This window comes from Arvicola amphibius, chromosome 4, assembly GCF_903992535.2.
Source record: "Arvicola amphibius chromosome 4, mArvAmp1.2, whole genome shotgun sequence".
Taxonomy (NCBI): Eukaryota; Metazoa; Chordata; class Mammalia; order Rodentia; family Cricetidae; genus Arvicola; species Arvicola amphibius.
Window position 1 is genome coordinate 99,820,721 of NC_052050.1, and position 15,463 is coordinate 99,836,183.

The 15,463-nt window shown below is 47.4% G+C and overlaps 1 protein-coding gene across 2 annotated transcripts in view; it reads left to right on the forward strand.

The window, feature by feature from the left end:
• Positions 1-272: 272 nt before the first annotated feature.
• Snx29 (sorting nexin 29) overlaps positions 273-15,463 on the forward strand; it is a 428,110-nt gene continuing 412,919 nt past the window's right edge. For both annotated transcript variants that reach the window (XR_005285098.1, XM_038327322.1), the window contains exon 1: positions 273-345. Coding sequence is in view for 1 of the 2 variants with exons in the window: in XM_038327322.1 (XP_038183250.1) it covers positions 339-345 (7 nt within the window). In the remaining variant the exon portion in view is untranslated. The remainder of the gene's footprint in view (positions 346-15,463) is intronic.

Sequence of the window (15,463 nt, forward strand, 5' to 3'; positions counted from 1 at the left end):
GGGCTGGTTTGACAAGACGTGCACCACTATTCCAGGCTCCCAGTATGATTATCCGCATACTTGTCCCGACTTCAATTTAGACTGACGTCTTCTTCCTGGCTCGGGGAAGGGGAGGCGTTTATCCCGTCACGTCCCAGGTCTCCTCCCCGCCACCCTCGGGCCGCGACTCGTGAGGATATTTTGGTTCCGGGTCGGGAGGCGGGCCCTCAGAGGGCCCTGCTTCCGGGGCGGGGCCAGTGGGCGGGGCGCGCGCTCACCCGGCCTGTGTGGAGCTCGGCGGCTGCAGACGCGGCGGCGGCGGCGGCGGCACGGCAGACAGCGGCCCCTGGAGCGGCAACATGAGCGGTGAGTGGCGGCGCCGCCGCTGTCACCCGCCCGGTGGCGCCGCTGCAGCCGCACGCTCCGGGCCCTGTGTCCCCACACCCTGCGGACTCCCGCGGGGTCGTTCTCAGGCTCCGGAGCCCTGGCCCTGGGTCTTCTGCACAGCACTCTCTTTCCCGGGGCTGGCACTCCTGTCCCTTCGCCCCTTCATTGACAACCAACTCCTAGAGCTGAGCTTGCTCCTTAGTCCCTCCCAGACCCTCCCAGCCCGCTGATTCCCTTGGCCGGTTTCCACACCCGGACTCTCAGCTCTCTTGTGCGTGCCTCAGCCCCTCTCTTCTTCCGTCACCCTCCTGGGACCCAGCTCCAGTTACCGGTCCCTGGTTTTCAGTCATTCTCCGGTCCAATGACTACTCTTTCTTCAAAGGCAAAGTGCCTCTCTCGACCGTGGGTTTGCTGGCCCGAACCCCTGTCCACAGCAAACCAGAGCAGCAGCTCCCGGTCTCCTGAGGGCGTGTTGCGGCCGCTTTGTCTTCTGTTCCTCTTATTCTCAGTACCTAGGTCCCCAGAGCCGGCCCATTAGCCTCGCAGCTTCCCTCTCCCGTCTGTGCCTTTTGTATTTGGGCTGTGGTTCATGCTCCAGCTCTCTCCATTTCTTCCCCCAGCTCATCGTTTGAGGTCTCTGGTTGTGTCCTAAAACCCTTCCCTTCTTGCCCAATGCTGATCCTGCATGGGACTGATGCCTTGCCCAAGCCAGTACCACGAGCGGGGGAGGTGGGGCGGGTGGGGAGGCTGGAAGTCAGAGGGAGATGGGTGTGGACGGCACGTGCCCAGTGATACCGAAGTTTAGTCCCTTGAGTCTGAGTCTGTCTCCATCCTTGCCTCCCTCTGAAGAGTCCTGCTGCAGTTTTGGTGCTAAGTCATTCCTGGGTGTTGTATGTAGAGATGGGAGTGACTGGGAAAGCCTCGTGTTGGCTGTTGACTCTCATGCTGGACTCAGGGATCTGTATTCTCGCAGTTTTGCTCACTGTGTAGTTGAATTTTAGAGCCCCCACTCCTTGTCCCTTCCTGGCCTTTCATTCAGATGTTTCAGGGGCAGACAGGGTGTTGGGGTAAAGGAAAGTCTTTAGTTTTAGCTTTGAAGTTATTTGTGTGCATTTGTAAAAGGATGTTAGATCCTTTTTGTTCTCCAAGAGCAAGGTTTATGATAAGAACTAGTGGTCTTATTGAGGGGCTGCTGGAGGGGTTTTCTTGGTGGAGGAACTTTATTTGATCTGCCAGAGCAAATCATTGGGTCTAATTAAGGTTTCAGGTCCTTGAACGTTAATGATACACAGCAAAGATGTGAGCTGGCACCCACCAAGAGGCGGATGGAGCCCAACATATTGGGTTCAAATCCTGGTTCTATCACATAAAGCTGTATAATTTTAGGTAATTAATTTAGTATGTGTATGCACGTGTGTGGGTGTGCAGGTGTGTTTGCCTGTGCACATGTGTAGGAGGGCCAGAAATCGACTTTGGATATCTTTCTCTATTGCTTTCTTCCTGTTTGTTGACTGGTCCCAGAGCTCACCATTCCAGCAAGACTGTCTGGCCCTAAAGTCTTGGCAATTCTCCTGTCTCTGCCCCAGCCCACCGTGAGTGCTGAACTTAGAAGCACACTCTACATGTCAGGCTTTACCCATGGGGCTGGAAATCCTGAGTCAGGCCCCCATGCTTTCCTGACTGAGCCCTCTCTCCAGCCAGTGTATGTTAGAACTAACTTGGAATTCTCAGCAAAGTGAGGGTACAGGATAGCATCTGCCTCCTAGACTAGGAAAGACTGGAGGTTGCTCAGCTCCACTGACTGGTGGTAAGCCTCCTAACTTGGCTCACTGTTAGTGTTTCAATAAAGGTGGAGTGGGGATTGTGGACAGGCCTGCTTCCTGGCCCGTCTGGGACAACAGTGGGAACCAGGCACTCTGAAATTCTTTGTGATGCTGAGGGTGAGCCCAGAGCCTCGTACGTGCTGAGCCCCCGTCCTCCCACTGAAGCCGCCTTAGTCCTCACCTTTTCCTTTCAGTGTGACCAGAAGGTCTGCCCTGCCTCAGGTTTCTGCGTAGAAATTTTTGTGCTTTCGTTGGAGGAGGGACTGAGATTGAGAAACCAAAGGAAATTGATCAGTTTATCTTTCAAGGAGACACTTAGTGTCAAACTCTGACTCAAGCATTTGCAGCCAACTGATAACCCGAGTCTGGCCCTGGGCCCCAGGTGGTGGAAGGAGAGATCTGACTCCTGCTGGTTGTCCTCTGACCTCCACAGAAACACTGTGGCATACTTGTGCACACACTAAATAAATAAATAAAAATGTAATAGAAATTCAAGAAAAGTTTCAGCAAGTTAAAAAAATCATTAAGTCTAAAGCCGAATAAATCACATGCAAAAGGAGACTGCAATATGAGCCTCCTGCAGGCCACATCCGGGTTGTCCTACTGCGTGTTTCCTAGAGATCCTTTGCTTTTGTTGTTTGTAACTAAGTGCAATGTCAAGCGTCCACAGCCATATCCTAGCCTGGATTTGGAGTTCATTCCGTTTTGAGATATTGTCATTGATTCAGAAGCGATCCATTGAGGGTGGAGGGAGAATCTGGAGGCCAAACCCAGGCCCTAACCTGCTAACCATGTGCTCCATACTGTATCCAAGCTCCGAGTATTTTTATTTCTAGAAGACTGTGGTTGAAAGTGGCCCCGCCCCACGCCGTGGGATTGATGATTGATGCATGTTGAATTTTTAAGTGCCGGAGGAATTTCCTTCTCTTTTCAAGGAGAATTTTCATGCCAGGTGTGTGATAGTGGCTCATGTTGTAATTGCAGCCCTCCCAACACTCAAGAGGCAGAGGCAGGAGGATTATGACAAGCTTTAAACCAGCCAGCTCTATATGTCTAGGTTAGCCTGTGCTACATGGTGTAATGAAAAAGAAAAACAAAGGATATTAAGACATTGCAATGTGTAATCGTATATGAGCTCTGCTGCCACCCTGCTTTGGTAGTTGCTCCTGGTGACTAGTTCATCTGCACCCCTGACTACTTATCCCCCTCCTAAGTGCCATGCCGTTTCATCTGCAGATACTTTATATGTGTGTATTCTCATATCACGTTAAAAAGGAATTCATTTTGTGATCCTATAAGAAACCAATGATACCTCAATGGCACTAGCTGTCTAATGTTCAAATGTATAATTGATTGTTTCATGTTGTAATTTAAAATCCAGATCTAAGAGTGGCTTGTCTTTTAAATAATTTAGATCTCTTTGGAAAAGATTTTGGTTGGGTTTTTTTGTTTTGTTTTGTTTTGTTTTTGTTCTTTTGGCTTTTTTTTCAGACAGGGTTTCTCTGTGCAGTAGCTCTGGCTGTCCTGGAACTCATTTTGTAGACCAGGCTGGTCTTGAACTCACAGAGATCCACTTACCTCTGTCTCCCAAATGCTGGGATTAAAGGTGTGTGCCACCACCGCCGCTTGGTGCAAAAGAGATTTTAAAAGTTTATTTTAGTACTGTGACTGAATTGTACAAATCTCACTGTGATCAGTATTAGAAACTTTTCATTGCTCCAGAAAGGAATCCTGAGCCATTAGCAATCACTTTTCGTCCCCTCCCCACAGTCTCAGACAGTTAATCTATTTCCTGTCTCCTGATTTTGTTTTTATTATATTCTTTGATACAGTGTCTTATGTAGTGCAGCAGGTGTTGAACTTACTATGTAGCCCAGGATAGCCTTTAACATCTGATCCCCCTTGCCTCTACTTCCCAAGTGTGGGGATACACACCTGTCACTCTGGATTTTCCCAGTATTTGAATTTCATACAAATGAAACCATTAAAACTTTTAGTTTTGTTAACTGACTATAATGTTTTCAAGGTTTTTCCATGGAGCAGCCTAATCTGTAGCTTATTTCTTCTTGTGTCCAGGTGGTGTTCTGCTGTGGGCATTGCTCACCTGCCGTCTGCTCACCAGGGGGTGTGTCCAGGTGGTGTTCTGCTGTGGGCATTGCTCACCTGCCATCTGCTCACCAGGGGGTGTGTCCAGGTGGTGCTCTGTTGTGGGCATTGCTCACCTGCTGTCTGCTCACCGGGGGTGTGTCCAGGTGGTGCTCTGCTGTGGGCATTGCTCACCTGCTGTCTGCTCACCGGGGGTGTGTCCAGGTGGTACTCTGCTGTGGGCATTGCTCACCTGCTGTCTGCTCACCAGGGGTGGACTTTAGGTTGTTTAAACTTGGCTCTTGGCTCTTAGAAGGATGCGGCTATGGAAGCTCACATACAATTTTGCCGAGTGGAACCAGTTTCCATTCCTTTTGGTTAAGGTAGGGAAGAATAGTCCTGCTGGGTAGTATGGGGCCGTCTGAGGAAACTGATCTGTTTTCTGCTCACAGGCACCATGAAGGGTCCGGTTTCTCTAGTCCCCACAAGTCTTTGATAACCTCATTCTAGTGGTGTGAAGCGACACTTGCTGCAGTTTTGGTTTGCATTTTCCCAGTGACTAGTCATCCTGAGCATAGCCTCTTGTGCCCGTTGCCAGTTGTATATCTTCTCTGGAGAAATGTTTGTTTATATCACATCCATGGAATCTTTTTTCATTTTAATATTTTATGTGTATGGGTATTTTGCCCACATGTATATATGTGCACTACATGTATGGCTGGTGACCCAGAGATCCAACGTGAGTGTCTGATTTCTTGGAGCTAGAGTTACAGCCAGTTTTGTGCTGCCATGTGGATATTGGGGATTGAACCCAGGTCCCCTGGAAGCACAACCAGCGCTCTTAACGTCTCAGTTCACGCCAGCCCCAGTCTGTCCATTTTTCAATTGAGCTATTTGTTACTTTTTGATATTGAGCAGCCAGAATCCTATGTAATTTCCAGATACAATTCTCTTACCAGTATGCTCACAAAAGTTCTCTCCTTTTCTGTGAATTGTCTTCTGACTTTCTTATATTGAGATAGGGTCTTACATTGCTCAGGCTGGCTTTGACCTTACTGTGTAGCTGAAACAGGCCCAGAACTCCTGATTCTCCTGTCTCTTAAGTGACATATGAATTACAGGTGTGAGCCTGCAATTATTTATTTTCATGTTTCTTTTCTTTTTCTTTTCCTCTTCTTTTCTTTTCTTTCTTTCTTTTTTTTAAGACAGGGTTTCTCTGTAGCTTTGGAGCCTGTCCTGGAACTAGCTCTTGTTGTAGACCAGGCTGGCCTTGAATTTACAAAGATCCGCCTGCCTCTGTCTCTCCAGTGCTGGGATTAAAGGCATGTGCCACCACACCTGGCTTGCCTATTTATTTTTTATGTCGTCCTTTGAGGTATAATTTCTTTGTGTGTATGGAGGGCAGAAGTCAACATCTGTCTTTCTCAATCACTCCCCCACTCACCCCCCCCTCCGTTTTTGTTTGTTTTTTGATACAGGGTTTCTCTATGTAGCCCTGGCTGTCATAGAACTCACTCTAGAGACCAGGCTGGCCTTTCACTCAGAGATCCGCCTGCCTCTGCTTCCCGAGTGCCACCACTGTCCAGTTCTCCCTTGGTTTTTGAGACCAGATCTTTTACTGAATGTTCTGCTCTCCCATTGAGCTGAGCTGGCCATCAAGCCCCAGATATCTGCCCGTCTGCCCCTTCAACACTAGGTTACAATTTTTTGTTATTTATTTATTTGAGACAGAGTCTCGCTGGCCTGAAACTCACAGTGGTCTGTCTCGCCAGCACTGGGACTAAAGGCAGGTACCACTGTATGTGGTTGGGTTTATTTATTTATTTATTTAAAAATTGTAAGTCATTGGGATCAAATTCAACTTCTCATGGTTACACAACAACTACTTTCCTGACTAAGCCACGCCCCCAGACTTCACAGTGACTTTTAAAAAGAGTGTGTGTGTGTGTGTGTGTGTACAGGTGTCACAGTGTGCTGAGGAGTTGGTTTTCTCTGTTCACTTCACCTGGGTTCTAGAGATTAGTTTCAGATCTCCAGACTTGCCTAGCAAGCACCTTCACTCTCTGAACCATTTTGCCTGCCCCAAAGTGTCATTTTTGAAGACAGTGTTTGGCTGTGTAATCTAGGCTGACCTCAAAGTCCAGATACTCCTACCGTGAGATCCTTCTGTTTCAGCCGCTCCAGGGATATGTGCTTAGAGTTCCCTCCCCTAAGCTGTCTGCAGTTGTCTTTGAAGGAAACATACTCTTCTGTCCTGTGGATTCTTTACAAGGATTTTTCTGATTGCTTCCTTTTAATGTGACTTAACATGTTTTCCAGTTTCTTGTATATCCTATAAATTAGCCACTAAGCTCTTCTCTATTCTTGAATTTAAAATGCTTGAGTAGAAGCAGGGATAAGATGGGTTTAAGGCTGAGAACATTACGTGCAAATATCTGGGGAAGTGTAATGGTCCTGGATAATGCACACAAGTAGATAAACATATTTCCCCAGGCCAGAAACAATGAAGATACCCGTTGGTGGGGAATGTGTCAACACCATGTGTTATGGCCTCCATGAGAGAAAAAGCCTCAGAGATGCTAAGAAGGAAAGCATAGACTTACACACAAGTCACTGTGTATACATTAATTGAAACTCCTGTTCTGCTAGGACAGGATGGAGTGAAGATACTGTGGCTCAGCTGGTGGAGTGCCTGCCTAGCATGCATGAGACCCTGAGTTCCATCTTCAGCCCCATGTAACTGGACATGGTGCTGCACACTTGCAATCCCAGCACTCAGGAGGTGGAGGCAGGAGGATCAGGAGTTCAAGGGCATCCTTGGCCATACAGTTCCAAGTCAACCTGGGTTATGTGAGATTTTGGTCTCAAAAAGAAAAAAACAACAAAGCATGTAGGGTATAGAGTTATGTGTAAAATATATGCCTCGATGCAAATTAACATATACATCACACATAGCTGTTGTGGATTTACATTTGCCTGTAGAAGTAAACAAAATGCCAGGAGGAAAGAGACCTAACTGGTAGATCTGTGTGGGCCTCTCTTAGGGAGGGAGTGGTCAGATGCTTTCCTGGAGAACTCAGCAGTAGGAACAATCCACTGCTGGCCTCTAGGAGCTGAGGAATTCCAGGTAGCATGTTTGCTCTTACAGGGAAGAGGTTGTTATTAGTCTCAAGTACTGCCTTTTGTCCACCAATATGTGGAAGCCCTGGTGCTCTTGGCTATCAGAAGCTATCATCTCAAGAACCCTCACGTTAGAAAAATGCTGGGATCCTTGTTTGAAGGTAGGGGAATCCAGGGCCTGAGAAACCACCGAGTCTGACTGCTGCTTCCTTCCTCAAATACGTGTATATCTTGGCAGTTTCTTAATTTTCTGAAAAGTTGAAGGTCACAGTTTTCTCCTTGGCTGTTGACTGGGCCCTATTCAGGAGTGACTTGCTCTTGGAATAAAGAATCTGCTGAAACAGTGACTGGAAAAAGAATGTGGTTTTCATTCAAAGCCTATTAATATCTTTCTTCTTCATGATGTCACAGGGCTGGTGTATTATGGTAGAATGCTCGTGTTCCAGCGTCAGAAGGGCTGTAACATCTTTGCCATCAGTGGCCCGGACTAGTGCCTCTGACCACTGCTGCTGCTGTATGCCTAGGTTCTGACTGCCTAGCGAGAGTCAAGTTCTTAGCACTCTGGACCTTTGGAGCTAAAGCTGTATGTGGTGGTGCACACTTTTAATCCCAGCAGTTGGGAGGCAGAGGCAGAGGGAGCTCTGTGAGTTGAGCACAGCCTGGTCTACGTAGCAAGTTTCAGGCCAGCTAGGGCTATATAGTGAGACTGTTTCAAGGGATAGGGGGGAGATGCCATAGAGAGGGTGGTTAGGTGAAAATGTCTAAAGGACCCTGGAATGAAGACAATGAAAGAAAACGGAAGGACTGTGCTGTGGCTCATTTTATCATTACAATAGAATTTTAATTTTGCTTTCATGTCTAATATTTCCAGATCGATCCTTGCTCCAGAGACTGCACACTGGTCACTGTTATGGGCTGCACAATCCAACAGCAGTCCGCCATTTTGCATGTAGCACAGTTTGAGCTATGGATTGTACTTGAGACTTAGCTAGATCTTCCTTTCTCCTGCCCACTTCTTTCTTTTCTCCTTGTTTTGGGCTGCACATAGTGGTGTGCAGGGTAGATGGCCTTCCTTCTTTGTTTTATGACTCTGAGGTGGTTTCCCAGAGGTGGCACTGACTGCGTTTGTGCCCAAGCAGTTGTACCAGTGTGAAATGCTATGAGTGAGGTGGCAGTTCTGGCAGGGCATTCATCGCTCACTCAGCAAAGGGCTGTATAGCTTGGTGTCTGTTGCAGTAGGCTCAGTTTAGGGAAATGGGTTTTGCTGGATTGCTGAGCAGCACACTGACCTGGAATGTGGCATAAGTTGCTTAAGCTGAAGTCTGCAACATGGGACTCTATAGAGTGTGTACTGGACATGCTTAGGGACGTTGATCTGGCTTCGGGCTCAGTTGCATGGAGGTGCTTAGGGAGTCTGCTGGACTGTGTCTGTACAGCTCTCCTTCACAGAGGCACCCTGGCATCAAGAGTACTCCAGGGACATTCCAGGGTTGGTTGACCATGGGAGCCATCCTGCAGCTCCCTGTGAATCTGATGTGAATCTGTGTGGAGGAAATGCTAGCATATGGCATCAGGAAGACCTCTCAGTGTGTGTGTGTGTGTGTGTGTGTGTGTGTGCAAGCACACATGCGTGCATGTGCAAAAACATGCACAACATCTGAGCAGAGACCTCAATGGGAAAGGATTTGCCTAGGTTTGATTCGGAGCAGCTGGAAGGGCTAGGAGACACCTTTACTCAGGTAGTAGAGGTTGAGGGAGGGGCTTGGGGTGAGAGGTAGGGCAGCGTGAAGACTGTGGAGATGGGGACCCCTTCTCTGATTCTAATTTCCACTTTGCCCAGGAACACTCATGCCTGGCAGAAGTGCTCCTCTTACCCCACTGCCCTACTCCCTGCCAGGCCTGAACACCTTCTTTTCCTGAGGAGGAAACTTACCTATCCCCATCCCAGTCATTTTTCTTTTCTTTTTAAGGTTTTATTTTACATTTTAAGATTTATTTTATGTTTTCTGTGTGGATTTTTTTTGTTCATATATGTCTGTGTATCACATGCATGCCCAGTGCCTGCAGAGGCCAGAAGAGGGTGTCAGATCACCTAGAACTGGAGTTACAGACAGTTGTGAGCCACCATGTGGGTGCTGAGAATCAAACCCAAGTCCTCTGGAAGAGTAGCCAGTGCTCTTAACCACTGAGCCATCTTTCCAGCCCATTTATCTTTCTCTTTTTGAAACAGTCTCAAGTGACTTAGGCTGGTCTTGAACTTGTTATGAAGCTGAAGATGACCCTGAGCTCCTGATCCTCCCGCCTCTAATTTCCAGTGCTGGGATTACAGGTGTGCACCTACAGTGTGAGATTACAGGTGTGCACCTACACTGTGAGATTACAGGTGTGCACCACAGTGTGGGATTACAGGTGTGCACCTACAGTGTGAGATCACAGGTGTGCACCTACAGTGCGAGATCCCAGGTGTGCACCTACAGTGCGGGATCCCAGGTGTGCACCTACAGTGCGGGATCCCAGGTGTGCACCTACAGTGTGGGATACCAGGTGTGCACCTACAGTGCGAGATTACAGGTGTGCATTTACAGTGCGGGATTACAGGTGTGCACTTATAGTGCGGGATTCCAGGTATGCACCTACAGTGGTATACACATGTATGGTTTAGATGTTTCTGGGGATCAAACTCAGTTTCATGTGTGGCAGGCAAGCCCTGTACCAACTGAGACACATCCCCAAACGTTCCATTCCATTTTCTTTGCCTGTGTTTATTTAGCCGACATTCTACTCTTTCTTCTCTCTCATGTTTTTTTAAGCAGAAGCTCAGCTGGGCGATAGATGACCAGCACTTGGGAGGCAGAGGCAGGAGGATCTCTGTAAGTTTGAGGCCAGCCTGGTCTCTCTCTCTCTCTCTCTCTCTCTCTCTCTCTCTCTCTCTCTCTCTCTCTCCCCTCTCTCTCTCTGTCTCTCTCTCTCTCTCTCTTTCTCTCCTCTTCTCCCCCCTCTCTCTCCTCTTCCCCCATCAGGATGTAGCTTTTAGCTATTTCTCCAGCACCATGTCTGCCTGGTGCCATATTCCCTGCTATGATGATCATAGACTCACCCTCTGAACTCTAAGTTGGCCCCCAATTCAATGCTCCTTTTATAAGAGTTGCCTTGGTCATGGTGTCTCTTCACAGCAACTGAACAGCGACTGAGACAGAGGTTGGTACCAGGGACTGGGCTATTGCTGTGACAGGCCAGATCATGCTGCTTGTTGGTAGAATGTGGACTTTGGACTAGAAAAGAATTTGAAAGCTATAAATGGGCCTTATTGGGCCATCCTAGTAGGAACATGGAATACAGTATTGAGAGTGATTTGGACTGTGGGGCCCAGCTCAAGGGGTTTCAGGGGACACGAATATTAGTAACTGGCCTAGAGACATTGTTGTGATATTTTGGCAAAGAATGTGTTTGCTTTTCCCCCTTGTTCTAAAAATCTGTCTTAGGCTGAGTTGAAGAGTTTGGATTAATGGTATTGGTAGAGGAGACTTCAAGGCAGCCGAGTATTAGAAACCACTCTTAAGCAGATCTCTAACGAGAAGGAGCAAGCTGGACAAAGAGAATTACAAAGCTTTTTGTACAATTTGAGGAGAAAAGGAACTACCAGGAGTGTAATGGAGCTAAGTCCAGTGTTCAAGGAGATAAAAAGTTTAAAGAAAAGCTAAATGCACTAAAGGGAGTGGTGACCTCAGGGCAAGACCCAAACATATAATCTAAACATATAATCTAAAGTCCCTTTAGATTATAGTCTTTCAGTTGTGGCACCTTTGACTCTTGGGACCCGACTGGACAAATGTTGGTGAAGGGGATTGCCAGAGCATTTCAGGCTCCTCAGCAGCATTCCTGGCCTCTACCTTCTGCAGGTGTGTGTGTGTGTGTGTGTGTGTGTGTGTGTGTGTGTGTGTGGTGGGTGACAGGGTCTTTCTATGTAACTGATTGGGTTGGGATTCACTGTGTAGCTCAGGCTGACCTCAAATTCATGGCAATCCTCCTGTGATAGTTTACTGAGTGCTATGATTTTTAAATGCTCACCACCAAGCCCAGTTTCTCTAATCCATGATAAGATAAAAACTGACAAAAAAAATCCCATAAAAATTAGAAACGGCAAGAGCCAAGTATTGTGGCACCTTTAATTCCAGCACCTGAGAAGCAGAGGCAAGACAGATCTCTGTGAGTTTGAGGCCAGCCTGATCTACACAGTGAGTTCCAGGACAGCCAGTGCTACATAGAAAGACCCTGTCTCAAAAAACAAAAGCAAAACCAAAACAACCAAAAAAACTCAACCAAAAAGTCTCCAGGGTGCTAGGGATGTCTTTCCTTGTAGAGTGCTGGTTCCAGAGGCAGCTTAGGGACTGACTGTCAGCATCTTCAGCCTGCTTTCCCAGCACGACACAGGAATAAGTGAGGACCAGACAGCCAAGATCATCCATTGCCCAGCCAGTTTCTGGATGGTTTGGGCTGGATCTTTTTTTTTTCCCATCTCCAGGAAAAAAGTCTCCATCCCTGCTGGCTACTCCTGGGAGGTGAAGCCACCCAGCTGAGAGTGTTATTTACCCCCACTCCTGGATAAGACCTCTCAGTGTTCCTTGAATCCTCATACCTGGGCCGTATGTGCTTTCCTGTGAGGACTCTGGCCCCCAACATCATTGACAGGTGCTCCCCAGGTAACTAGAAGTGTGTAAGAGGGTCCGGGGTGGAGCTCACTGTTCCATCCTTTAGGGCAGTTCTCCAGTTGTTCTTTTGGATTGAAATCTATTTTTTTTGCTAGTATCTATCTGTGGCAGTCCTTTCCATTATATATATATATATATATATATACTATATATATATATAATATATAATTTGATACAGAGTTTCTCTTTGTTGCTTTGGAGCTTGTCCTGGAACTTGCTCTGTAGACCAGGCTGCCCTTGAGCTCACAGAGATCCTCCTGCCTCTGCCTCCTGATTAAAGGCATGTGCCACCACTGCCCGGCCCCATAAAATATTTTATCAATATGACACAGAATTAGCCTTCATTTTAAATTGTGCAGCCTAGTGCCATTTATAATGTGTTACCATCACCTCTGTCCTGTTCTGAAACATTCTTATCACCCAAGAGCAGTCCACCCCCCACCCTCAACCTCCCCCGTCTCTCCCTCTGAGTTTTTCTGTCCTTTTGAGGAGGAACAGTTTGAGAAGGATAGCACACCAAGATGGCAATGTGACCTGATAATGTTTTAACTCATCTTGAGTGGAGACTCAGGCAGAAGTTTGTGATAAAATTTATATGGGACCTTTTGGAATCTAAACACTAAATTAAAATTAGCTCTTAAGGACAGGGACAAGGAAAGGCCACAGGATGCCATTTGAACTGGGTTGTGGCATATCATGTAAACATGTGACCTCTTGTGTGGAGTGCTGGGGCTGGAACCCAGGGCCTTTCCTGCACCAGACATGTCTATTACTGTGCGGAGTCCCTTCATTTTGAGACCTTAATTTTGATGGTGATCTAAGAAGAAATAAGGAAGCTTGTTTGGCTCATTAGCAGCTGGTGTTAGCTGACACTGTCCCTGGAGATAGCAGGAAGCCTAGGGTTCTCCTCTGGAGAGTAACTGAGACATGGCTGTTATTGCAAGGTGTTTTGTGGACAGGTATGGACCAATGTCAATGTCTCCTCCCCCAGCCTTAGTTCTGTCTCTGAGTGGAACCCTTTCTCCTTCTTGGTCAAGGATTGTGTAGATTGGTCATTTATTGACCTAGCCCACAGTTGGGGCTCAGGAGGTAGTGTTGACTTGACATTCTTCCTGTGGAATTTCAGTGCTGGAAGCTGGAGGGCTTCTGGGCTCTGTTGCATGCATGTGTGTGTGTTGCGTTCTCTGGTTTGTCACTGGAGAACGTGAGAGAGCATGTTATGCTTCTGCGTGCCAGTTTGTGCAGGGTTCTTTCTGCATACTGCAGGGCTAGTGGCACACAAACTCTCATACAACAACCAGTGTCCAGAGAAGGGAAGTGACTGCCTTGTCACATGGCCAGCAAGTGGCCTGGCTAGGATGAGGACTTACATCTTGTGACTTCCTGATGCCTGTTCCTGCCTTAACAGCCAGGGTCCTCCCTCTGTACTTCCTGCTACTGATACATGGAGCCACCTATGCATCCTGTGTCTTGAACACTCTCTTCCCAAGTCTGTGCAGGAACAAAATGACCACAGGTACCCTGCTGAGGCTGATAGTCTCACTGGGATTCATGACGGTGGAGATCACTGCCAGGTAGAGCTTCTAGGCTGAGAGCCTCTGGGGTGTGTTTCACAGGGCACAGGACGACCTGAGTTCAAATACCTAGTACCCATGTGAAAATGCCAGATGCAGTGGAGTATGCTTATAATCTAAGTCTGGGAGGCAGAGATAGGTGGATCCCTGGTGCTTCCTGGATTACCAGCCTAACCTGAGACCCCGCTCAAAAGGAAAACACAAACAAATAAACAAACCCAAATAAATAGCTCCTGAGGAATGCAACCTGAAGTTAAACTCTTGTGTCGGGATGCATATGCACATACATGTACCTGCACATACACAAACATATACACATCCTCTGCAGTGCACACAGATGCTCCCACTCCTCACAAATTAGTAGTTGTGGCTGACTAGTAGAATGCCTGCCCAGGGAGGTAGAAGAGCTTTTTCTTTTTTTTTTCTGATTTGTTTTTATTGTATTTTAGTCACATACATTTCTGTTATGATGAGAATAACATGGTAGAAGCATTTCCAGGGTGAAACTGTCATTTCTAGTTGTCATTGTCCAGTGTGAGAAGTTGTTGAGTCTGTTACTTGGAAAAAGGAAGGAAGAAAGCTGTACTTTCCATTTTGGTGTTAGGAGGGAAGAGCAGAAACTAACCCTTCTGCTAAATGAAGAGAGGACTAAGGAGAGGCACAGGTGTGAAGGATGTGTGAGGGTCTGGTGAGAATCCAGTGTAGTGCTGCCTGTCAAAGCCTCTTTCTGCAAAAGTAATTGTTTTCTTCAGTGTCTTCGTTTAATCTCCAGGCTTAGAGGAAGGTAGGTATCATGATGTGATTCCAACACAGACTTCAGGGGGTCAGTGTCTTCCATCAAACTCACACGTGCGCCAGTTAGTATCCGGGTTAAAGCAGAATCTTAGCCTGGTAGACTGGTTTGAAGCATCCTCCATGACCAACTAGATGTCTCCTGCCCTGTCTGATGGTCCTGCCCACCCTGACCCCAGGAGACTTGTAGTCCTGTCTGATGGTCCTTCTTCCTGCTCCTGCCCCCTAGTCCTATCTGATGGTCCTTCCTGTCCCTGCCCCTTAGTCCTGTCTGATGGTCCTTCTTCCTGCTCCTGCCCCCTAGTCCTGTCTGATGGTCCTTCCTGCTCCTGCCCCCAGTCCTGTCTGATGGTTCTTATGCCCCTACCCCTGCCCCTCGTCCTGGAACACAGAAGCTGAGCTTGTCTTGCCTCAGCTTCTCCCCTAGTTGTTTGCTCTGCATGGAATGGGCCCTTCCTTCTATGGCTGCTGCTCTTCTTTATGAAGCATTCAGCTCCCATGTCACTTATGCAGAGAGCTCACACCGTGCTGGCTGTAGTGGCTTTTTCAGTCCTCTCTTCCTGCTTCATTGTTGTGGTTTTCTTCCTGTCTCCATCACTGATTATTACTCGTGTGCTTACACACCGTCTTCTCCTAATACATGAGAAAATGACTTTATACCTTTTCACTCCCGTGTCTCCAACACTCCTCCTGGTGTGGCCCAGGATTGAGGCCACTGAGTGTTCAAAGTGACTGCTCTGTGACTGGGGCATTGCTATCCACAGCCTAATTCTGTTGATTGGTGCCACCCGACCTCTTACTGGGCATCTATGTCACCTGTTAGTGGTCTACCTGGTGTTGAAGGCCCCCTCTCTAAAGTTCCTTAGTAAACATTCTGCGTGCGTCTTGTTCTAGTGGGAATCATTTGGGAATTCATCTGACTGCAAGTAACAAACTGACCAAGCACCTATGGTGGTTGGAACAGATGTGTTTTTTAATTGGTGAGAATTATTTG